The sequence below is a fragment of the Pseudorasbora parva genome, chromosome 7 (assembly GCF_024679245.1).
Source record: "Pseudorasbora parva isolate DD20220531a chromosome 7, ASM2467924v1, whole genome shotgun sequence".
Taxonomy (NCBI): domain Eukaryota; kingdom Metazoa; phylum Chordata; class Actinopteri; order Cypriniformes; family Gobionidae; genus Pseudorasbora; species Pseudorasbora parva.
The window spans coordinates 12,957,086-12,982,620 of NC_090178.1; the positions used below are offsets into that span (position 1 = coordinate 12,957,086).

General features: G+C 38.6%; 1 protein-coding gene across 16 annotated transcripts in view; it reads right to left on the reverse strand.

The window, feature by feature from the left end:
• ptprub (protein tyrosine phosphatase receptor type Ub) overlaps window positions 1–25,535 on the reverse strand; it is a 390,953-nt gene that overhangs the window by 242,061 nt on the left and 123,357 nt on the right. For all 16 annotated transcript variants that reach the window (XM_067448179.1, XM_067448178.1, XM_067448177.1 and 13 more), the window contains one exon: window positions 9,096–9,224. In XM_067448179.1, the coding sequence (XP_067304280.1) occupies window positions 9,096–9,224 (129 nt within the window). The remainder of the gene's footprint in view (window positions 1–9,095; window positions 9,225–25,535) is intronic.

The window sequence follows — 25,535 nt, forward strand, 5'->3', positions numbered from 1 at the left end:
AAGGCACCTCACCAAACTAATTTCAGGCAGTGTAACAGTTTAATGACCTACAGCAAAATAGAGAGAGCTTTGGTGATAACCAAACAAATACTGAATTACTACATTAGTAATTTCTCGCTAGAAATCACATCTGAAGTGTAAAATATTGGTAAAAAAAACATACATTTACACACAAACTGACCAGCAAACGCAACTTTCGGACGCCATCTTATTTCCCAGCTCAACTGTCACTGAATGGAAAGCACAGGTTTGTGGGATATCAAAGGCAGCGAAGTATACATGTATGCTGCCTTCAAAAATCGATCAGATGAAGGTCTCTCAGGAGACAGGAAGTGAAGCAAACATTAGATTCGGAAGTTGCTTGATGCCTTCCTGCCTTCAAATGTGTCTTCCGAAGGCAGCAGTTTCCAGGTTTCAGACGCAGCCCAGAAGAGTTTAAATTAGCTGGTTCAGGTGTGCAAGTTTCAAAAGTTAAGGTGGACGTTTGATGGGAGTATTTCGTTGTCAAAAATACTACTTCCGGTTAGTCATAAGTTTCGGCAAGTTTTTTGAGATCATGCGTCCCCTTTGACGTTAATGGGGGCGGAATTTCCTTGTATGGGCCTTACGGACAATTCTACCGGAAGCGCGTGAGAGAGAGAGAGAGAGGGAGAGAGCGAAAGTAACAGGCTACGCCCATCAAAGCGCTGGCTTGTAGGATGCGCTGCACAGGTGATGTGCACAATTACCAATGTCACCAAAAAAGTGCGTTTTTGGTTGCCAGACCAAGACAGTCCTGCACAGATTCGCCAAAAACCCCGCGTTAAGGCAACAGTGGATGTAATTTGCTTTTCCGGATCAGCAACTGAGTTGCGCGAATGTTTATATCTGTTCGCTGCATTTCGGTGCCGACTGTTTCATAAACAAGGCCCAGCTTGACGCCGGATTTTCCCGATTGCCTAATGCTGAATGATGGAGCAGTCCCAACGTTAGAACCGCAGGCGGTGAGTGAGACTGCTTCAAATGTCTGTGTTTTTTTTAGTCCGCTTACTGTCTACACAAACCATGCGTAAACACATAAACACACGTGCACAACTACACTTCCCACATGTACACCTTCAAAGACAAAAATACGACGATATAATTCAAGTATAAATATGTAAATAACACAAGCCGCTAAGCATATTATATAGTTAGTGTATAACTTGTACCACATAGAGACGTCCTGCTCTAGTCGTTTTTGCTGCTGCTCCTGTTCAACTGCAGCCTCTGGGTCTGATTCCGGATCATAGATGTATGGCTGTATCTGATTAAAAGCCATATTTTTATTTTGAATAAAGTTTTTTTTCCCGCTGTTAGGGATGACACAGCTTTACGACGCACTCGACTCAACATAGCAGAAGCGAGCACACGTCATTATTTAGCTCCGCTCACACGACACGCCCCCACCCGCTCGGCTTTTTTCGGAAAGACTCGGAACAGCGCATCTTTCTTATATAATTATTAAAAAAATAAAGACTTTTCGGAGATATGCAGGATGCAATGCTACTCTATAGGTACTCAAGATTGACATGACACTGACTGAAACTGAGTGTTTCACCCCCCCTTTAAGACAGATCATTTCACTCGGCGGCCATCATTGAAAGTCTTTTGGGCATGCAAGTGCAGCTCCTACCATGATTAAGTTTCATATTTGAAATCACCAGTGAAATCTGACAACAGCTCTCTCATAAATTAGGTTTAGAAATGCTTGAATCACGGCAACAACAACAACAACAAAAAATCAGCCTGGATGAATCTAACGGCAGCTGCAGTGACGATGACTTTACTAATCAACGACTGGCTCTTTTATTTAGAATGCGGAGCTTATTCGTCATATTGGGCGTTGGAGTTTCTCCCATTCCTAAGTAAATGGAGTGCACTAAATGTTTGGTTTTAACCCAGCGAGTAAGACATTGTTCCAAACCAGACCTGGAGCCAGTTGCATTAAAAATAAACTATTTAAGGCTGGTCATAAGCATAACATTTTTTAAGCCATTTACAGTATGAAAAGATAGATTGGTGTAATTTAATTCTGAAGAATAAAAGTGATTAGCCCTAACTAACCGCTAGCTTGGCAAGCTAGTTCTTAAGACGGTCTTAACTTGGCGGCTACGTATATGCAATAGCCCCCTGGTAATAAACAAGTCCAAATGTAAACACTAATTCAAAATCATCGCAGCGCACTACAAACTCCATTCCATCCGCGTGTCGAGAGGCAGCTTTGAGAGTCCCGGAGCAGAAGTCAGTGATTGAGAGATGGCGGATGGAGGCAGGCAGCTCTGGGCTTCAGGAAACTTTATTAGATCATTGAGGGAAGCCAGCCAGGTCTGATAATGACCCTACAACTCCACCAGATGCGTCTCCCCACCAACTTCCTCTGTCAGGGGCCCCTGTGGTCTCTCATATCGGTGATGAATAAGGCCTGGGCATCAGAGTGTGGATAATGTGCAGATGGGACACGAGCCTGCTGTTTGAGAAAGGTGAAGGGCGGCTGGTAATAAAGACCTACAGGTCTCTGAACAGCGTTGTGTGCCTCGGTGCCTCTCTGACTAAGGAAGGGCGTAATAAGATACAACATGCCCAGAGAATTGCCTGGCTTTAGCGCTAATATCTGTGGGAACCTCCTTCCAGTGTGGAGATTACTGTAGATCTCTACTGGACCCAGAGGCCTAGCTTAAGGAGAGAAAAGACCAATTAGATTATCTAAAGTGTTGCAGGTTTCTCTGCCTCCCACGATGGCCGAGAGGTCTACCCATCTCTAACCGATCCACCGGATTCAAACGTGTAGCACGCAGGTCTTACCTCAGAGCACACCACCATGCATTTTTGCTTGGATAAAGATCAGACTGCATTGTCACGGACTTCCAGCTAGTGATCAGATAAGAAATAATCTCCTTGCAAATGAATGTTAACCGCTTGACCTATTATGTGTCAAAGTTGGCTTCGGTGAGGAAAAAAAAAAAAAAACGGAGCTGTATGGTTGAAATCTAATTGTAAGAATGATTGTCTAAACCTAAATTCAACTCAAAGGCATACTGATACAGTATATAAAAAAACAATCTTAGAAGCTTTCCCTGAGTGGAAAATGTACAGTACAATCATAGGGTATCCATTTATTTATGCCTTTCCAGAACTCCATATGGAAACATTTACTTTTATGAATTTGACACAACCGTTATCTTAAGAAACATGTTTGAAACATGAGGAACAAAACCACAATTTCCACAAAGTTTATTAGAGATTTGAGTAGGACAGCACGATTCTGGGAGGGGAAATATACACCAACCAGGCATAACATTATGACCCGATATTGTTTTGGTCCCCCTTTTACAGCCAAAACAGACCTGACCTGTCGAGGCATGGACTCCACTAGAACACTGAAAGTGTGCTGTGGTATCTGGCACCAAGATGTTAGCAGCAGATCCTTTAAATCCGGCAAAGTGCAACTTTGAACTCTTGTTGAAAGTTGCATTGACATTGCATCAGAATTTGGAGACCAAGTTAACCACTCAAACTCTTTATGCTCCTCAAACCATTCCTGAACCATTTTTGCTTTGTGGCAGGGCGCATTATCCTGCTGAAAGAGGTCACACCACCAGGGAATACAGTTTCCATGAAAGGGTGTACAATGTCTGCAACAATGCTTAGTTAGGTGGTACATGTCAAAGTAACATCCACATAGATGGCAGGACCCAAGGTTTCCCAGCAGAACATTTCCCAAAGCATCACACTGACTCTGCCAGCTTGCCTTTTTCCCATAGTGCATCCTGGTGGCATGTGTTCCCCAGTAACACGCACTTGGCCATCCACGTGATGTAAAGCAAAACAAAAATTAATCAGACCAGGCCACCTTCTTCCATTGCTTCGTGGTCCATTTCTGCTGCTGACGTGCAGTTTGTTGGTGCTTTCGGCGGTGGACAGCGGTCAGCATGGGCACTCTGACTGGTCTGCGGCTATGCAGCAACATACACTACCAACTGCAATGCACTGTATTCTGAATTTAGATCTTTAGATAGATCTTTCTATCAGAACAAGCATTAACTTTAAGCAGTTTGAGCTACAGTACCTCGTCTGTTTGATCAGACCACACGGGCCAGCCTTCGCTCCCCATGTGCATCATTGAGCCGTGGTCGCCGATTCACCACTGTTCCATCCTTGGACCACTTTTAATAGATAACTGACCACTACAGACCGAGAACACCCCACAAGAGCTGCAGTTTTGGAGATGTTCTGACTACAATGTGCATGGCATGCCGATTTGCATCTTGTTAATAGTGAGAACTGGACCCTAAACTGAAGTGTTACCAATATTCGTATTTAAGAATTATATTAAAAAATACATTATTTTATATACATAAATATGAAAATGTTATTTTGTTCCATATACAGTAGATATCCAAAACCCTTTGGCACCCGTCATAAACCTCTTCCTCTGATAGAAAATCTGGATTTGTCTCCTGACAGAGAGATACTGGTTATCACTGCAAAACTGCACCGTTTTATCCACACAAAGGGACCAGAGTTACACCCGTCCTCTTGTAATCTTCAAAGCAAAAGTTAGCTCAGTATCGTGCTCTGAATTTAAATTGGTGATGGTGACTGAAACCTGGAAAAATACAACTGGTCCTGTGCACGAGAGCACGATGTTTGCATATTGACACAGAAACAACATGATAGGATCCGCTTTGCCACTCAGCACCATGGCAGTTTCTGACCTAGTTTCCTAAAGTGCCCCATGTTATGAAGATCAAAATCTGCCGGTTAAATGCCTCACTGCCCATTACAGATGTCAGTGTGGGGCTCTCTTATCTTAAGAATATAAGTTAACTCCTACCGCAGGGTGAATGTGCGATGTCACTGTCTGTTTACATTCACACCGTCAAACACTTCCTGCAGTGTTTTCAAGGTGTGACATCATTCTCACATACTTAAACTTTGCCTGCCTAGACTCATCTGTTGCCCTCAGAGCAGAGTGAATGTCACACGACAGACAGTCCGCTTTAATTAAACCCGGAGGGAAATGTATTAATTACTGCACAGCGCCTGTGACTGCGGGTGAAGTGTCTTGGGTCTGCATATGATTAGAATGCTGATTATGATGTACTGTGGAGGATTCCATCATCCTCAACTGTCCTAATGACTCATTCATATATTTAACACGAGCTAAAGTTTTGTTTTAATGGCTTTGGTACTATTCACAATTAAATGGAACATTTTCTTAACTCATGACTTCAAACTGATCACACTTGTAGCATCCGTTCATTCAAAAACTGCTAAAGTGCTTTCATTAGCATAAATCTTTCCTTTCCCATAACAATTATTTCAAATCACAAGATTAGTGTAAAAGATAATGAGAAAATTTGGTTTAAATCACAGAACAAATTATGATCTTACAATTTAGTAATTTTCTCAATCATTTAATTCGACAGCAAATGATGCAAGATACAGACATCAAATCACGCTTTGAAATGCTGTGAGCAAATACAAACCAATTATGATTTGTAATTAACTAAACAATACATCTATATTTTAAAGATTTAATAACACTGCCACTGAAAAGTTTTTGATTGATCGGTATGATTTTTCATGTTTTTGAAAGAAGTCTCGTGCTCACCAAGACAGCAATATTGTGAAATATTACTGAAATGTAAAATAACTGTTTTCTATTTAAATACATTTTAAAATGTAATTTATACATGTGATGCAAAGCTGAATTTTCAGCATCATTAATCCAGTCGTCAGTGTCACATGATCCTCCAGAAATCATTCTAATATGATGATCTGCTGTTCAAGAAACATTTATGATTATTATCAATGCTGAAAACAGTTAAACATAGGATTTGAAAACATTTTTAAAACATGTTTAAAACATTTTTAGGATTCTTTGATGAATAGAAATCTCAAAAGAACAGTAATTATCGGAAATATAAAGCTTTTGTAACATTGTACTAACGTTCATAAGTTTTGGGTAAGTAAAACATTTTAAAAACAATTTATAACAGCAAAGTAATATTTAAAAAAAATAGATATAATATTTTATAACATTCTTATTTTCTTGATAAAATCTCAATATTGATTATATATAGTTTTTTAGAATTATATTTTACAGTAGATTTGGCAAAAATGCACTTTTCTGATTTTGTGTGACAAGCATTTTTGATGATCTTTTTGAATTAAACCACTTTATTAAGAACAGTACCAAGGCTATTCACTTTCTTCACGGTAACATTTTACAATAAGGTCCCAATGCATAAACTAACATTAATGGGATAGTTCACTTAAAAATGAAAATTAGCCAATGGTTTACTCACCCGCAAGTCATCCTAGGTGTAAATTACATTCTTCTTTCAGATGAATAAAAGTTGACTTATATTAAAATTATCCTGGCTTTTTTAAGCTTTATAATGGCAGGGATTGTTGTTCTATTTTTGAAGTCCATAAAAATGCATAAATAACGTCATTTTGTTCTCGCAGCCCTTGTTTGGGAGTTCTCGCAGCTTGTTCTCGACACATCCCCTGAGCAGGACTTTTTTTTTTTTTTTACAGGTGTCCGAGAACTATTCTGTGATTGGTCATACATTTAAACTGGGCGTTGTTAATGCGGAGGAACGCAGATGATCGGAACCCACTTTTCTCAAAAAGTATTGAATGTACTGGCAAGAGAACAAACTTTGTTCTTGTTCTTGCCACCTCGAGAAAGCGAACAAATTTCTTTGTTCTTTCAGAGTATGTTCCAAGCTTTACTGGTCACATAAGCCTTTGAACTGGGGAGGCACTTTCAACAAATTTCCCATACACTGATTACGGAAGGCAATCGGCCAAAAAGTTACTTTATAAAGTTTTAAATATGGACATTTTACTTACACAAATGCATCAATTCACTTCCAAAGGCCTTTGACGGACAGATGTACTTTTATGGACTTCAAAAACAGAACAACAATCACTGCGATTAAAAAGATTGGATTAGCCATGACTTTTTTTTTATATAACTCAACTTTTATTCTTCTAAAAGAGTAATGTCATATACACCTAGGATGACTTGAGGCTGAGTAAATCATGGGCCAATTTACATTTTTAGGGTGAACTAACCCTTTAACTATCAATGAGCAATGCATTTGTTACAGTATTTATTAATCTTGGTTAATGTTAGTTCAGGTCCATTAAATAATATTAACAGATACAACTTTTGATTTTAATAATGCATTTGTAAATGAACCTAGGGGTAATTAACAGATGGTTACAGAGTAGATCGTTCTCTGGGATCTCTTGAAAATCGAATGTAAAGAGTTTTATCTCTAAAAACAGATTAGCTTAACACTAGTCTATGGGGCACAGGGTAGACACAGGGTGGTAAAATTAAATCGCTAGTTAATACCACTAACAAGGCTCAAAATAGCCTCACACTAACACGGTAGCATAATGAGGGTCCCTACATGCAAACTGAAGCATTGAGAACTTTGTAAGAGTACAAAAAGTTTAATAAGAAGATACGTTGTAAACATAGTGCCTTACGCGTTCACGGACAGGCACCATCTCGAAAAATCGATCTACGAGCGCTGTTCTAAGTGAGCTGGTCGATAGGAATTAAGTTTGTTAAATGTAATAGCATGGACATTTTTATTTTTATTTATTTATTTTCTCTGTTGTGTTCAGTGTTTTCTTCCGGAAACAACGGACCATATGAGATTCTAAGTCACAGTTCATCACTTAGCAGAGCTCTCGTCGCTCGATGAGTCGAGACTGTTTTCCAAGATGGCGCCTGTTCGTGAACGCGAAATGCGCTCTGTTTATAAAGTGTCTTCTTATTAAACATTATGCTACTGTGTTAGTGTGAGGCTATTTTTAGCCTTGTTAGTGGTATTAACTAGCGATTTAATTTCACTACTCTGTGCCCCATAGACTAGTGTTATAAGCTAATCTGTTTTTAAAGATAAAGCTCTTTACATTCGATTTCCATGAAAACGCATCCCAGAGAACGATCTACTCTGTAACCATCTGTTAATTACGCCTAGGTTCATTTCTCACCGGAGTTGTCCTTTAACAGTTACTAAGATAACATTTTCATTCTTAGTTCATGTTTCCTTCTACACAGAGCACTTTTATTTAATTTGTTTAATTTTTATATAATATTTAATATAATATAATGTTGTATAATATAGTATTATGTACTCTACAAATGTAGTACTATTTGTTTCCTCAAAAAGATTAAGGACCGCCGGCCCACTCTGTAAATTCCTATTCCTCTGGTAGTCTTTGACCTTCCATTCAAACTTGTGTAGATTATAGAGCTTGGCTCACATTCCCCCTGAGATATGCTTTTCACAAGCCTCTCTATCCAGCCCCCCTGTGTTTTACTTCATTGCTGAAAACCTTACCAAGTTTTTATCCGTTTCATTGTGTCATCGGCGTTCTATCTCCTCAAATCGAAGTCCCTGCGATCCATCCGTCTCTTTCACTGACTTACCACCGGTGGCCGCCTAATCCAATTACTAGTTCTGCACTTTCTTGCCTCCCTCTGCTTGTTTTGATCTAGTTTCAACAATGGTTCTCAATAAAAGCCTCTTCCCAGCAGGCCGTGCACATCTCTCTGACACTTCCCGTTTCGGGATGGGCTACATTTCAAAGAACTCATCGATTGCCGGGATTGATTCGTTTCAGGCGGGGCCAACTTCCTAATCACTTCTGTTCGCCGGTTGACATGGACAGAATAAGACGTCGGGAGACGAGACCTGCTGATGCGCACTTATAGATCTGACTCTTTACCTTTCTTATTTCGCCTGCTTGTTTTGACTGGTCAGAGTCGATTGGCATCTCGGTGGTTGATGAAATACATACACGCGTGCTGATTTCAACACATTTTACACACCAAACTTTCTCAACATTTTTACAAAACTACAAATAAAACAGAGGGGGGAACAGAGCATGCTGCGATGGCGGCCATCTTTCCAGCTGTCACTCTGATGAGGCCAGGAGGAGGGCATCAGAGATGGACGGGACCACGGGCGTGAAACGGTTTGCGCCACAGTGTGAAATAAACTGGCGGAATAAGAATGGGCAATGCTGGGCAGACTTACCACGCAGGAGATCAGAGGTGGAGTGTGGCGAGGCGTGAGCGCGGAACAGCTGCCAATCAAAGTCATCCTCCTCCCCTTGGCTGAACTCGCACAGACTGGGGTCGGAGTCCTCATCAAACGTGCAGCCCGCTGCCGAGGGAGGAAGAGAGAGAAGCAAAACACGTTATTGGTCTTGATGCAAGTCCACGACTTCCGCTCATTAAAAACCTTAAACGGCTAGGGATACGTGCATCCTGCTTAACCTGACAAGTCTCTCTACATGAATTATTTAAAGCTTCTGGCCGTATATTTAAAAGCCTCCAGGGCAATAACATTTCATTTGGACAGCATTTGATCCACAATTTGTTGACAATAAAATGCGCATTACAATACGACTCCCTCAATCCTCTCGGGAGGTTAACGTGGCTGCGGGCGGGCATACTGGGACCCCCTGGCCCGACAGCCTAATTAAGCAGCCGTGTGTTATTTGAGGCTTTGTTTCATCATGCGAGCCCCTGTGTTCTCATTTATGTTTTTGCGGAGTAAGAGGTGCCAGACTGCGCTCCCACATTTATTTCCAACACAGGCTCTTTAGTCAGCCATTCACCGAAGTAATCACGCCTTCATTCAAGACACGCCGCGCTCACACACAACATCTACAAGGACGCACGTATACCCATCACCTCTACCAATCAATCATCAGTATTGAAGATTTACAACACAAACAAGTCCTGTGACAGACCAATATATCAGCGAGGACCAATTAAACGATCAAAGATACCTGTGCCCGCTTAGTTGCAAATGTACGGCCAGCCTCATTAGTATTCATTATACATTTTAAATATCAATTCAATAAAAGTATTTTATTAAAGTTAAAATTTGTTTCTTATTATTAATACTAATAAATGTATGATATACAATTGTATTAAATTGCAATATATATATTATATTGTTATTATAAAAAGTTGCAAAATCTACAGTCACCCTTGTCAATATAATTTATCAAATAGTTTTTCAGAAAAGTATTTTGATTCATCTCATTTAATTTTAATTTCATTATTATTATTAATAATGATAATAATAATAATGAAAAACAAACATGGGATATGAAACAATAAATATAACATTAAAAATAATAATCATCATCATCATCATTATTGGTAACATTATTGTATTAACTAACATTAACAAAGAGAAATATATTTGTTACAGTATTTATTCATCTGCGGTCATGTTATTTAATAAAAACAACTGTTCATTGATTGTTCATGCTAGTTCACAGTGCATTAACTACGCAGTAAAAAAAAAAAAAAAAAAATCATGTTTCCAATTGAATATTTTCTAGTGACTGATCACATCTACATTTTTCAGTTGGCCAAATTGCATTTCTGTGAATTGATGTTTGTTTTCAAGCCTCAAATAAAGATTCACACGGTTATGAATCAGCAAATTGATTCATGATTCGGATCGCCAATGTCACGTGATTTCAGCAGTTTGGCACGCGATCCGAATCATGAATCAATACGCTGATTCATAACCGTGTGAATCTTTATTTGAGGATTGAAAACAAACAGGGAAGAGAAGACAATGCTGAATAAAGTCGTAGTTTTCGACGTATTTGTAATGTATTTTCGATGCTTCAAGAGATTCTAACTAACCCACTGAAGTCACATATGGACTACTTTGATGATGTTTTTATTCCCTTTCTGGACATGGACAGTAGTGTGCATACACTTGGATACACTCTCGGACTAAATATAAAATATCTTAAAAACTGTGTTCTGAAGATGAAAAGCGGTCTTAAGGGTGTGAAACGACATTAAGGTGAGTCATTAATGACATTAATGACAACCCTTTAAACTGACAAATGACCACCCTGCTCTCTAAAAATCACTGCTTCCCTATTTAAATAATCAAATCAAAAGTCCCATTTAAATAATGTTCACAAACAATTCATGAAAGTTCACACACAAAATCCCTGCTAGTTGAATATGGGGTCAACTAACTACCCTGTCCCAAACGACACCCTGAACACTTTGTGGTCTTCCTAAGAGTTCGCAATTTAGCAACGTAACGCTGCTTCGAATGATGGGAAGAAGTCTGCTGCGGAGCTCACTTCAGTGCAGGCTCGGCAAAAATGCACATCAATGGCGCGTGTCGAGGGGGTGCTCGCAAGCACCATTCTGAAACCTAAAATGACAAATGGCACACTCTACGGTCTCGTGGACTTCACGATCACGCGCAAGCGGCGGCCATCGCAAGTTCACAAGCCCGAAAGTGCATTTGAAGTGTGCCATTTGGGACAGGGCCTAATACTTTAAGCTTTCTATAACTATTCCAAACTATTATTCTAATCCATCAGAGACTTCTTAAACCCAGCCTGCAACTAATTTCGGCTCCACATTACATTTAATGCGCGGCACATTCGCAACCCAAGGGCAGCGGCTTAATGTGCCACAGCCTGAGCACCTCGCCACATCTGCTGCGGTCCCTCACATTAGCCTTGTGGGGTGAGAAAAAGCAGGCAGCGGTGGGCAGTCTACAAATCCCAGTCATGTGCTGCTGACTTGAGCCAACTCAAAGCAGACAGGGCAGAGGGGAGTGGAACCACACTGGCAATAGCTTTGACAATAACTATGACATCAAGGTGACCCTCATAGCTGACTGCCTCATTACTGCCACCTCTGGGCCTGCCCCCTCAACAACCAAATAGGAAGGTTTATATATGGCTAGCACAACAAATAGGTTACATGGATTTTTCTTTTCAAAAGCATCTGTGCTTACATAAAAGACAAGAATATCTCTGGAAGTTATCATTCTGCATACTATGCAAAAACATTATTTTTTTAAAAGAAATTCAAGGACGCATAAAAATATATATATATATATATATATATATATATATATATATATATATATATATATATATATATATATATAGTGTGTGTATTGTATTTTATTTGTATTGTATTTTTGTTTAAATACTGTAAATGCTGTCTGGATGAGCATAAGCCATTTCTTTCAGAAAATTACAATTATGTATATAAAATGCAAAGCTGGCATTAATACAGAAACAGCTTTACATGTGAGCTTAAGACAAATAATCAAAATGGTAACAAATTCTAAATATTGTAAAATAATCAAATTATATTCAAAGCTGGACAAAAGTAACATGTAACTGCCCATTAGTTGAATTCTAGATTAAATGTACAAATTTCAAACAACCTACAGTTACACCAAACTTGTGGGCCGTGTCAAAACAAAATCATTCCCATTATAATCAATGAACAACTTAGGTTCCCAGTCTGAATCAGTGATAACTCAAATCGGCAATCGGTGCTTAAGTGCACATAATGTAAACAACACAAACATATAGTGAATCGAAAGTTATCCAGGGATAATGCCATGATCCGTATTGTGTTTGAGTGAGTGTGCGCGCATGTGTACATGGATTCATAAACATACTAATTTTTTTTTTTTTTTTTTTTTGAAAATGTAAAAATGCAGAATGTTTCCTGTGATGAGTAGGTTCAGGGGCAGGGGCAGTGTAGGGAGATAGAATGTACAGTTTGTACAGTATAAAAACCATTACGCCTATGAAAAGTCCCCACAATTCACAAAAACACAACATGTGTGTGTTTGTGTGTTTGTGTGTGTGTGTGTGTGTGTGTGTGTGTGTGTGTGTGTGTGTGTGTGTGTGTGTGTGTGTGTGTGTGTGTGTGTCTGTGTGTGTGTGTGTGTGTGTGTGTGTGTGTGGATAGCCCCACCCTCTGCACGCCTGCACAAGCTGTTTTCGGAAAAATCAGTACAGCGCATCTGTCTTTTAAAAATATGATAAAATGAAATACTCTTCAGAGATATGAAGGATGCAGTACTACTCTATAGGTACTCAAGATAAACATGAGACTGGCAAAAAATTGTGTTTTATGTACAAGAATCAGATTTGCATAATCGTTAAGTGGAATTTGAATAAGAATCCTTAAACTGCAATTCTGATCCCTGTTGCTTATGTGAGCCAGTATACAGTATCTGAAAGAACAGAAGGAGGAAAGAATCTTCCCAGAGCTTCTGTTCCAGTGGGTTGCATTTATGACATTCGCTAATAGTTCAGCACAGGGATCTGTTTCTGTGGGAGTGGGGAAAAATACCAAAGCTGACAAACTGACACCTTATTTTGGCAATTATCCCTCTCCAACTAAAACCAAAGACATTTGAGACGTTCTCAGAAGATCCTGAGAGAGACGTGGAACGCCCAGCTTTTCTTTCCATCGATGCACATTTTCTTGAAGTCAAGCACAAATGATTTGCCATCATGAATGAGCAGCAACAATCAAGTCCTCCTCTCCGCTCTCCCCGCAGCCCCTCGCCACAACCTCATCGTGACTGCCTCCAATAAGTAATTACAATATAATTTGGCACAGCAACACAACACAGAGAAAACATCAGGCTTGAGCCACTGCCAGGGTTGAAAGCCCCTTGGCTAGAGAGCATGGAGGCTTTTGTGTGCGCGGGCTCATCCGCTTGTTTCGTTTATTAATGTGAACAAGTTCCCTTTGGAGAGTAAGGCTGTTATTAGCCTTCATTAAAAATTTGAAGAATTGGCTTGTCTGAGCCCACTATGGACATCTCAACGAATCCTGCTGCAGTCGGGCTATCAATAGCGTCAAAACTGTGGGTGAAGAATCTGACTGATTTCAGATTAATAACATCTGTGTGTGATTGGTGGTAAAAAATGCACAGTTACTAGCAATTGTGTGCCTAATTTCTTGATTAAATTGTTGTATAAAAGTAAGACCGAATCACAGTACGTAGAGACCAGCTTTTTTTGCGGAAGCTACAGAAAAGGGAGAAATCTGACTATTTTTGCATCAAACGGACAGTGTTATCATTCTTTGTTTTGGGCGCGCAAAAACTTTTTTGTAACTACACCTCATCTGAAATCCAGAAGCGTTAATACAGATCAAAGAACTAAATCTGACGCTGCAGATCTGTCGAAAATAGTACAGATTTAATCTCTACCAAAACATTTTGTATCTTCAGAGGTTTTATGGCTCTGCTAGCTAGCCGAGCTTCTACTACAGAGAAAAGAGCAGGGACAAGACAAATAGGATGTTGTCAGAGGATCAGGGGAATGTCTTAGATTTATCTAGAGCAGTAATGTTAGACAGGCAATTTGTTTAACAATGCTTCCAGGTTAGCACTACCTTGCCTGGGGATATTTGAAGTGTGTCCCACTTTGAAATGTGCATCCAATCTGAACCTCAACTTGCCTTCTGTTTTAATTTTTTTCATAAATTAGATTCTCCTCCCCAGACATGTTCGTGAGGTTTGTGACATCCCTTACCCCCTCGTCTCTAAACTGAGTTCTTGTGCCACACTTTGAGACCTAGCTTTAGCATTAGCAATACATTTAAATATAAATAAATAAGATATTAAAATGGTAAACAAATACCTAAAAGATGGATTTATTCATCTTTAAAGGGGTCATGAATTGAGAAATCAAATGTTTGACTTTTTTTTTTTTTTTTTTTTTGACATAAGGTATCATACTATATGAATATCCTGTAAGTTTCAGAACTGAAAACGTTTTATTGTCACCGAGCCCAGCGAACGAATCATTGTAGAATGTGGCTATCTAATAGCTGAAAGATGATCAACACCTTCTTCATTGAAACTTTGGCCCCGCCCACTGACATGTTAGTGAGTTAAGGAGAGGAGTGTGAAACAGAATCACTGGACTAAAAATATTTATAAAATATTTAAAACATTACCTTCCAAAGGATCCTAATGCTAGGAAAGTGGTTATTTATTTTCATTGATGTGAATGTCTCAGATGAGCATTATCTATTTATATTCTGTACATTGCACTGTGGATTCTTTGGTAAAACAGTCGCAATTTCTGTGCAGGCTTTGCAATCATACTCTGACTATATGGACTCGACAGTAATGCCACAACAACATGTAAGTAGCTGTGTTAATTCTAATGCCTGATCTGTGATCAGTGATTTCTGATATGTAATGATTCATGTACAGTCAGATGTTCTTTGTCTATGTGTCAGTAAAAACCAGTTTCAAACCAGTAACTAAAAGGTCTACTTCACATTGCTTTTCTTAGTAGGATGGAAAAAAAAAGTTTAAGAGACTTCCACAAGTAATACTTGGCTATTGCATATGCAAAGACGTTATCAAATCACAGCAGTGGGCGTTTACACTAAAGTCTCACAGCAGCACAGCAGCCCCTTAAAACAAAGCGCTCAGAGCAGACGGCTAAAATCAAGAAACAAAAATTTCTTATTTCTAAATTATGACAATTTTTATGTAAAAACCATACTAATTATATTATAACTGCACCCTATGCAACATTATAAAATAATAAAATCACGCAGTTCATGACCCCTTTGGGTAAAAATAATTAAATAAATAAATCATCTTAAATTGTGAGAGCTGCAAAACAATAATTTCCTCTATTCAATACTTTGTACCCTTGGAATTATAAGATTACATTATGTAATGTTGTTTTTTTTTTTTTAAGTTTTGTACATTTGGAATCTTTGGTCCTACTTTATACAAGGTGGCCTTAACTACTATGTACTTACATAAAAATGTAATCTTGTGTCTTTCTTGTTTTGTGGAGCATAATGTTGTTTGACACTTTAGTATGACATGAAAACTTGTTTATTTTTAACAGATAAAATGAAGTCACATGTTCAGTAATCCTAAATCAAAGCAACTGCATCTCAAATGCATTTTAGCTCACCATCCACATCTTCTTTACACACACACACACACACACACACACACACACACACACACACACACACACACACACACACACACACACCTGCAGGCATCCCCACTACGACTGTGAAACATTCTATTTGTGGTCAGTTATCACCTGCCACAAACGGTTAACTCTTTCCCTGCCAGCATTTAAAAGAAAAGTTGCCAGCAACCGCCAGGGTTTTTGGCCATTTTCACAAAAATGTAATAGCCCATAGAATATTTAGTTTTATGATTATCTAAGCATGGAATATTTCAAAAGAAAGAGCTGACCCTATTCTTTAAAAAAAAAAATCTAGCTTCATCCATTCATTTTTTATCAACACTTGAATAAGAGTAAGGTTCATTAAAAAAAAAGCAAAACTATGAACAAAAAGCTGTGAATTCACATCTTTTTGTGAAAGACTGTATCCAGATCAGATTCACAATGACTATCAAACACAGATGGATAAGATCGAGTCCATCAATACCCCTAATGCTTCACAGTCCTGTAGCTCGTCCTGGGTCTACATTCATTCACTAACATTAAAAAGTTTTGATTCATATGATTTTTAATGTTGATGATCACGTTATTTTACATATGCATCTGTTTACATAAGATCGCTTGTTTAACTGCGTCTTCCTCCCGTGAGTTTTGATCAGGTGATTCAGTACACATTCAGAATATGCGTAATAGCGCCCACCCTAGCGTCTGACAGTGAACAAATGGAAACCGGGAAGCGTTATCTCACAAATAGCCAATAATTCCATGTTTGGCGGGGGAAAGGGTTAACAGCAAATGTGGTACAAAAAGGTGAGTTTCTTATATTTTCCTAAAAAATAATTTCCTTTGAAATAACACCTCTCTGTAGTTAAAAAAAATAAGTTCTACATCGTCATTAATAGCCAAACATGATGGCCCTCTTGCTGAGATAACTCCTTTTTAACCAGGTTTATAATAATCTATGGGATTTGAAATTAATTTGTTTCTTTGCTTCTCTCCTCAAAGAACACCCGCTGTTTGATTTACATCTTGTGGACACAGAGAAGGCACCACCCCACCCCATAGGAACTAGCTTTTAGCTTTCCCTGTTCTTTCGGCAGCCGTTTAGATCCACCCCTGTGCTAATCAGACATTTCCTCACTGCTCAGGCACGTGGCTGGAATGTGCCGTGGCTGTCTGGGCCTCAGCCTAGCTCCTCCGCTAGCCTCATTAGCATCCTGGCGCACAGACACAGCCAAGCATCAAGACAAAGACAAACCCTGTTTTTGTTGAGCAGGGAAGTCTCTCGCCACTCTACTGCAAGGCCATTCATCCGTTCTTAACACTCACAATGAATGCATTTCATTTCCTACCTCTGGTTTTAATGAGGAAGCCCAAACTCACACACAGTGGCAGCCATACAGAGCGAAGGAAGCATCACGGATTATTTCCATAATGCATGGAACAACAGGCCAAAGATAGATGTGCTATAGTAGCACTTTGTGAAAAATACAATGATCTTATTGGGTCGTATCATAGTGCTACTGGTTTGGAAAATGAATATGTAAATTAGTAGTACCATAATATGTTTGCAGATATTTAGTAAGCATGCTAAGTTCACATCCTTGATTCTCCAAAAAATTGTACTTATTGTACTTTGACGTGCGTTCCGTGTCGAAATGTCTATTTTTATTTTGATCTGTGACCCCGCCCGCTGTCAATTTACCCAGTGGTGTTTCGACACCCCGACACGGTTTCTATTTCTGCAAAGTCGCAGCTGGAACAATAACACAAAACATTGATACTGATAATCTCAGGTAATGTTTATGAGTAGGCATGTGCCGATATCAATTTTTCATGTTGCGATTAATTGATGAAGTTTTATCACGATATGCGATATTATCACGATATTGAAATAAGTTGCAAAAAAAATTTTTTGCCATAGCATAACAGCTTTAAGAACTATTTTTGTAAGAACAAAAACAACTGAATGTTTAAATACAATAATGCACCAAAAATATATACAGCTCTGGAAAAAAAATTAAGAGACCCCTCATTGAGAAATCAATGTTATGTGGTCTCTTGATATTTTTCAGAGCTGTAAAAGTACAATTTTCAAACAGATTAAATTGCAAAAGAATTAGGCTATAAAGAACAACAGGTAGGCTTACAAATTACAATAAGGTCTCATTATTTAATGCATTAACTAAGATTGAGCAATAGCTACATTTAGTACATAAAGTATAATGTTTTTGTTAATGTTAGTTAAGAAATACTGATCATTGTTAGCTTTATCTTAGGTCCATTAAGAAAGTTATTTTGATTTTGATTTTAATGGTATTAAACAGTAACTAAGAAATTAACATAGAATGATTAATTCTTTATAAGTATTTTCCATTGTCAGTTTGGTAATAATGAATTAACATGTTAACTAATGAAGTCGTATGTCTCAAAAGTTTTACTGTACAATAACAAATAATCAGAACAGTTCTAATTATTAGGGCATGTTGTAGTCCAGATTAAAACATAAACATTTTTAGTTTGAAAATAAATAGCCTATTAAGTCTTTAAGTATTAAGTATTTGGTGCTGTGATGAACAACATTGAGATTACAAAAACGAATGGCTGTTTTAAAAACTACACGCGTTTTGTTTGTTTGTTTGCTGGTTTCCGGGGTAACTGCTGCATTCTGCAGTTCATCAGCGCCCTCTGCTGTCACTGAGCGGCACTTTAGCAGCGCGTCTCCTTCACCGGTTCAGTCATGTGCAAACGCACGTTGGGCTTGTTTATATCTGAGCGCGTGTCCCTTTGACGCAGAATACAGCGGTGTTGAGCATTTATACGGTTGATGGGCAAAGTATTCTTGAGTGCATTATAAAAAAACGATAAATTGTTAATAAATTATTATTTACGATATTTTAAAGTGCCCACGATAACAATATCGTGCATATTCATTATTGTGATAAATCGCATTATCGAAAATCGGCACATGTCTATTTATGAGCTTTATTTAATATTAAAAGTATGTAATGTGATTTTGAATATCATTAAGTGCTCAGCTTTGTAACGTATTTGTACTAAAAGCAACAATGGATAATTCACCTCAGATCTTGAAATTAGACAAATTAAAAACAAGAATGTTCAAACAGTGAACAAACAAGTATATTCTATGACAAAGACTGTTTTAGTAACCCAGTATTTATTTTTAGTAATGTTTAAATGGTGTAATATTAGTGAATTTGATTATGTAATTATCCGTGCCGTCAATATTTATCTCTGGTGCCGTAGAAAAGTGGGTGTTTCTAAATTTGTGGGTGTTTTTAAACTGATGGGCGTTTATAAACCATGCAATGAAAATGATCCCCTTGACCCGACCTCACCCTTAAACTCTACCCACACTGTGACACGGGCAAATTAGGTAACGCAGTGAAAATCACCCTCTGTTTATGGCCTTGCCCACTGATTTAGCAACTCCAACTACCATCCTGCAGAGACCTATACCTATATTATACAATCAGAACCGCCCACACGCAGTTACGATTGGTTGTGGTTTTTGATTGATTTGTTGCATCTCGTAGTCGCGTCGACAAGTTGTTTGTCGATGGAGTCCTATAGCGCTGGGTGTAGTCAGGACTAGAGGTCAACCGATTCATCGGCATTAATCGGCACTGATAGCTGAGCACTGTTTTACTTTCTGTTATGTTTTATCCAGTATCTGTTTTAAAAACTATCGGTCGATTAATCGATTATCGACTAGTGTAGTCCAACCTAGTTAACGATAAAATCCACTATCGGTCGACCTCTAGTTAGGACACGGTGTTATCTCAATTTAAACACACCTGAACCAGCTAATCAAGGTCTTTAGGCATACTTAAAACTTCCAGGCAGGTGTATTTAGGAAAGTTGGGGCTTAACTCTGCTGGACAGTGACCCTCCAGTGCATAGTTTGCACACCCATAAATTAGACCTATTCCAGTCAAGTCCAATGAACTAGAGAACGACAAGGGCATATACCGCCTTACTTCACATTTAATGACAAGGACAGACTCTAAATGCAATAATTCTTAGGGTCAATCTAAAAAGTTTAACCGAAAAATTCCAGAGCCCTGTTATGCATTTGCTTGGCTTGATGAGGTTGAGAAACACCAGCACCTGAGGCTAAGTGGAAGTAGGTGCTCCTGAGACAGTCATCGCAAAATCCAAATGAGAAGTCTGTCTGGCAGTGCATTCACAGACTCTGCATCGAGTAACCGCCCAGACCGACCGTCGGAATACCAATAAGATGATGCGCACTGAGATCTCATTGGCTGGAGCCCAGAGAGGGCAGAGCTCATCCTTGCACCTGTGTCAATACAGCTGCTGCAGGCCAATGGATGTCGATTGAGACCTACTGCACTCCTCAGTCACAGGAAGCGGGTGCAAGTCATAACGTTCAGAGCCAGAACTGCCAGTTTAGAGCTTCGAGCTTTGGCAAAAGAATAGCTCATAGATGGAAAGCCTGTCTGGAGGTTAATAGACTTTCTCAAAAAGCTGTTTTGCTCCATTTTCATATCAGCAGGGCTACTAATGTTTTATTGCGTTCTCAGCTTGTGCGTGCACCTGTACTCGAATTTACTTGAAGTTTCTTTGCAAAGACATGCCCTCTTAGAGGCAAATTTGTCAAGTGTGACAAGTCATTTTGTGTTCAAAGCGGCTCTCTCTAATAGGCATCCGCCTGTATCTGGACTGGTGTGAAATTACGCTCATGTCATACAGTGACTAGTGCATTTATTCTTTCCCATCCCCTACTATGCTAATCTTTTGTCTCTGATATTGCACTCCCTAGGAGCACGCCGACTTTGATTAATGACAATATATTATTTAAAAACACCCTAGTGCAGGAAGCTGTGGATAGCTATGCTATGCCAAATGCTTTCTTTTTAAACATAAGGGAAATACATATAGATTTCAAAGAAGAATGGTGAATACTTCTTTGTATATACAACAGTGCTTTTCAATTCCGTTTCTTGAGGACCCCCCAACACTTCATACTTTGGAATTTCTCCCTTATTTAACACACAACATGACTAAAACTGCTCATTAGAAGGGTTTTCTATGACCTGAATGGGGTGTTTCAGACTAGTTAGGCCCCTAAAACGTGCTGGAGGGCAGCTAGGAGCAGGAGTGAGAAAAAAGCCCCACGGTGGAATAGTCTATAAGATGCCTCGGTTGATGGGATGCCAATCAGACTTGCGCTTGAGGCCTTGCTAGCTGGAAACATCTTGGAGTATGCAATACCACATATGCTGATGAAAAAAGCATTTGTGAATCTCATGGCATACAAAAGGGGTAAACATTTTTTTACAGAATTATTTAAGCTTAAAAGTTTTGCATTTTATGCTACTAAAAAAACCAATGCAAAAATACTGTTCTCAGCTTGTTTATGCTGCTTAATTTGTGAGTTCCCACATTTATTGCCCATGTGATTCCCATCCCTATTACTCATGAGTCATGCGAGACAATATATCTGGGAGAATAAAATAAAGGAGAGATTCTTCCCAGAGTTGTGTATATCTTCTGAAAGAGTACTAAATCTCCTGGTCAAAACTAGGGATGCACGCTATATCGCCCGATATATGTTCATTTTTAATGTTATAATTATCACCCCAAATTTGGCCAATATATTAAAATCGATGAATATCATTGGAATCACTTCAAAAAGGAAAATACAGTTAAGTGCAACATGTGCACGCAAGGCTGTCATATAGGTTCAATAAAATGATAATGAGAAGATCATTATAATTGTGAGCTTGGGACATGGATTTAATGGTGAGACTTTTGTTTTTCTAATCAGGCTCTCAAATGTCTGGATGAAAAACGTAAAGTTTGGATTAAGATTTGTAGTCCAGTATATTGGTTATCAGCTTTCAAATATAAATAATTATCGGTTATGGGTGCAACCCTACTCAAAACACAGGCGAAGAAGAAACAGAAACAAAATGAAATGCCTACCCATGACAAGGTAAAGGACTCGACACTCCATGTTTTGATTATTGTTGTGATTCAAGATTTTCTCAGCTTTTTCCTCAAAATGTGAAAATGTACCCACAAATTGAAGTTGATTAAAAAAAAAATGCATTGAATATCAAGTTACCAATCTTATTGTAGAAACAATAATATATATGGTATTTTGGCATGATACATTTATTTATGTAAGATAAATAAATATTGTTACATAAATTAAGTGTGATTACAATATCAAGGGAAATGATCAACACTTTATGCCTGTGCTTATGTCTGCAAAACTAGAGAGGCAAGACATTTACAATGTGTTTGTCGGTTAGAAGGCTAGGGAGACAACGTCCCTCTGAGCACCTGTGGTAGATCACAGCAATCTTCAAATCAGTGGGGGCCACAGCATTCAATCTATCAGTTTCTACTCAGAGAACAAGAGAAAGGTGTCCCAGTGGAAATTTAAACTAGTTAGAGATGGAGAAAGCGAAAGAAGGGGAGAAAAAGTCGGGCTAAAAATATTTTCTCAATTTTCTGAAATTGTGAGTGATGTTTGAATGTGCAAAATTGGCCACATCAATGCCAGGATGGGTACTTAAGGTGTTCTGAGTGGTTTTCAGCGAATTGCTCTAAGGTTGCTTGAATGTTCTCTGTGGCTTCTAGTTGGTTTCTAGTCTAAATAGCCCATCCCCAATTCATAAGTGAGAACACTTATAAAAAATACCATTCCTCAACCAATTTTACTTGTGAGACGTTACAATTGACATTCTCATTGTAGAAAAGGCCTGTCAATTAGCATCAAATGTACCTGCTTCAAGTCTATATTTGGTCTCAAAATCTGAATGACCAAAACTTACATCAAACTCCAAGGGCCCATAGTGATCTTTTCTTCTTTTTTTCGATGGGTGGATGCAAATGAGACTGTGTTTTAATTTGTATGCATTTTCTAAACATATTTTTATGCATGCATTAACATGGAACACCCACAAAAACACTAGCCTGACGTGGTCATACTCAATTCTAGTCAGAATATGAGTCTGAAACTGCTCCATTGGGCTGTGATTATGGGGGTGTTTCAACCGAACCAGGAAAGACATCAATTGGATAGACCTACAACCAATCAGAGCAACGAAGCGACGCATTGTCAAATGTCAACAGAGTTCAACTGCACTGTGTTGCCACGTCCGCGATTTTTCCCCTGTGGGTTGTTTTCTGTCCTCGGGTTGAAGCGACTATTATGTGATATATAGACCCATGAGTGTGAATTTTAGCAGGAAACCTTGCCAAAACAACACCCATTTTACCCCCCAAACGCCATTTTTCCCCCGGAGAACCCCCCGAGACGCTATTGTTTAGGGCTAGTAGTTGGCAGGTTTTGTTGTAAAAACTTGGCAACCCTGTCTGCACGTGAGCTGGAATCAGGCTGGAATACACGATCTTTGCTGGTGTTGTAAAAGAATAAAATAATTTAATGATACACAGAGTATTTACCTAACATGATCATCATTTTTGAGAATTGTGAAGGTGAATGCAGATACAAACAAGCTCTCCGTTTAGGATTCGAAAAAATATAATCCAAGCCCCTTTGATGACGTGCATGATTACGTTACTGTTGATCATCTGTCCATCATCGTCTAAAGCCCGCCCTGATGATTTCATTGGTCCGAACAGTTTCTGTTCGGGGATAATTACTCCTCTATGGAGCGAGGCCAGACCGAACTGCCAAACCTAAAAAATTTGTGGGCGGGGCTAAGTTCGGCTGGCATCCAGGCTACAAAAACACACTAGACAAGAGGAAATCACTAGAAACGCTCTCCAGGATCCAAACAGAGCCACGGCAATGGACAGATGGAGAGATGGAAACCGGCAGTCTGAAGTCACACATATCTATTTACATATGCTGTCTCGCTGGAGAATCAGTCACAGCGAAACCAAATAAGCAGCTGCTAGCTAAACACACACACGGGTCCCAAAGCGACAATGCTTTCTCTCCATTTCACACACACACACCTATGTCTCTGATCTCACAGTATGCTCTCATGCAAGTCTACAGGATTGGTGTTATTGTTTGCAGTTATAGATTAATGGTGCACCAGTAAAATGACAAATCACAATTTCAAATGAGAAAAACAACATTTTATGATGCTGAAGATTACAATGGTGACGAAAGAATTAAAAAATGATGGCCCCCCCAGTTGAGTCAGTTGAGATATGTGGAACGTACCTATTCTAAACTAAATAATAAATATGTTAATATAGTGCATATATTTAGCCAACTAACATGCTATGGTTATTAAATGGCTTTCCTGAGGTAAATGTAACATTGCGTGAAACTAAACGCTCTGTCTTGTCTGTCGATGTCAGTGTGCTCTTTGCTCCGCGATTGTTGCTGCATGAGAAAATCGATGTGTGTGAGAACAGTATCAATAATGTGAGTCTCAAGCTGAATGGGAAGAGAGCTGGCAGCTGTGGTATTTATTCTTAATGTCTTTAAGGCTACTGTTTCTCATAAACACCATCCAAACCATATAGCCTAGTTCCATTTTTACCATGGTAGTGAGGTGCAATGGGGGGCTTTACATGTGGTTAACATGCTCCGAATACTATGGAACACCAAATTTTACCTTTAAAAGTAGGTTGTTACAATTTTTACAGATGTTCCTGTTTTTGTTAATGAACATAAAATTACATCTGCATCTCAACTTAAGCTACTGCTACTGTCAACTCAAGCTACTGTCAAAAGTGCAAATTTAAGAAAGAAAACATGTAATATTTGTGAAATGTTCAGCTGTTTGACAAGTGTTTGTCATGTGCTGATGATAAAACCACAATTAACAATTAATGTTGTCTGTTTTCTACAACATTCAATCAATCAATTACTCTCATTAAGATTAAGGTTTTTGCTACACATTTCTTTAGATGATGTTCAAAATACACACTAATAAAAAGCTGGGGTCAGTACATGTTGAATGTTTGTCAGAAATATTATATATATATATATATATATATATATATATATATATATATATATATATATATATATATATATATATATATATATATATATATAAATAATTATTGTGATGGCAAAGCTGATTTTGCAGCAACATTACTCCAGTCTTCATGATCCTTCAGAAATTATTCTAATATGCTGCTTTGGTGCTCAAGGAACATTTCTTCTTATTATCAGATGAAAACAGTTTAGCCTAATAGTTTTTGGGAAACTAATAGTTTTTTCATGGATCTTTATGCTTTAACTCAAAACAGAATTTTTTGTGAGAATGTTAAAGCCTTCACTGTCACTTTTAATCAATTTAATGCATTCTTGCTGAATATAGTATTTGTAAACTAGAATGTACATATCCTGAAAAAAATGTGACTGGGTCATGCAGTGACCGGGCAGATGCTAAAGTGTTCTGCACGATTGCAAGAGAGCCAACAACCATGTCTGTATGATAATGTGGAGCAGAGATATCGCTTCTTTATGTTGCATGATGGTTACTAGGGTGCTCTAAACGGTTGCTAGGGTGTGGCTACACAGTTACCAGTGATATTTAAAGACTTTTTTTTTTTTTCTGGTGCTGAAATATAGCTTATTCATGAAGTGAAAGGGTTGCTAGGGTGCGCTAAATGGATGCTAGGGCATGGCTAGATAGTTAACAGACAAACTAATAGACAGCAGGTCTGTCCAAATCATGACGTCTCTGATGTTCTGATTCGGTCCCTCT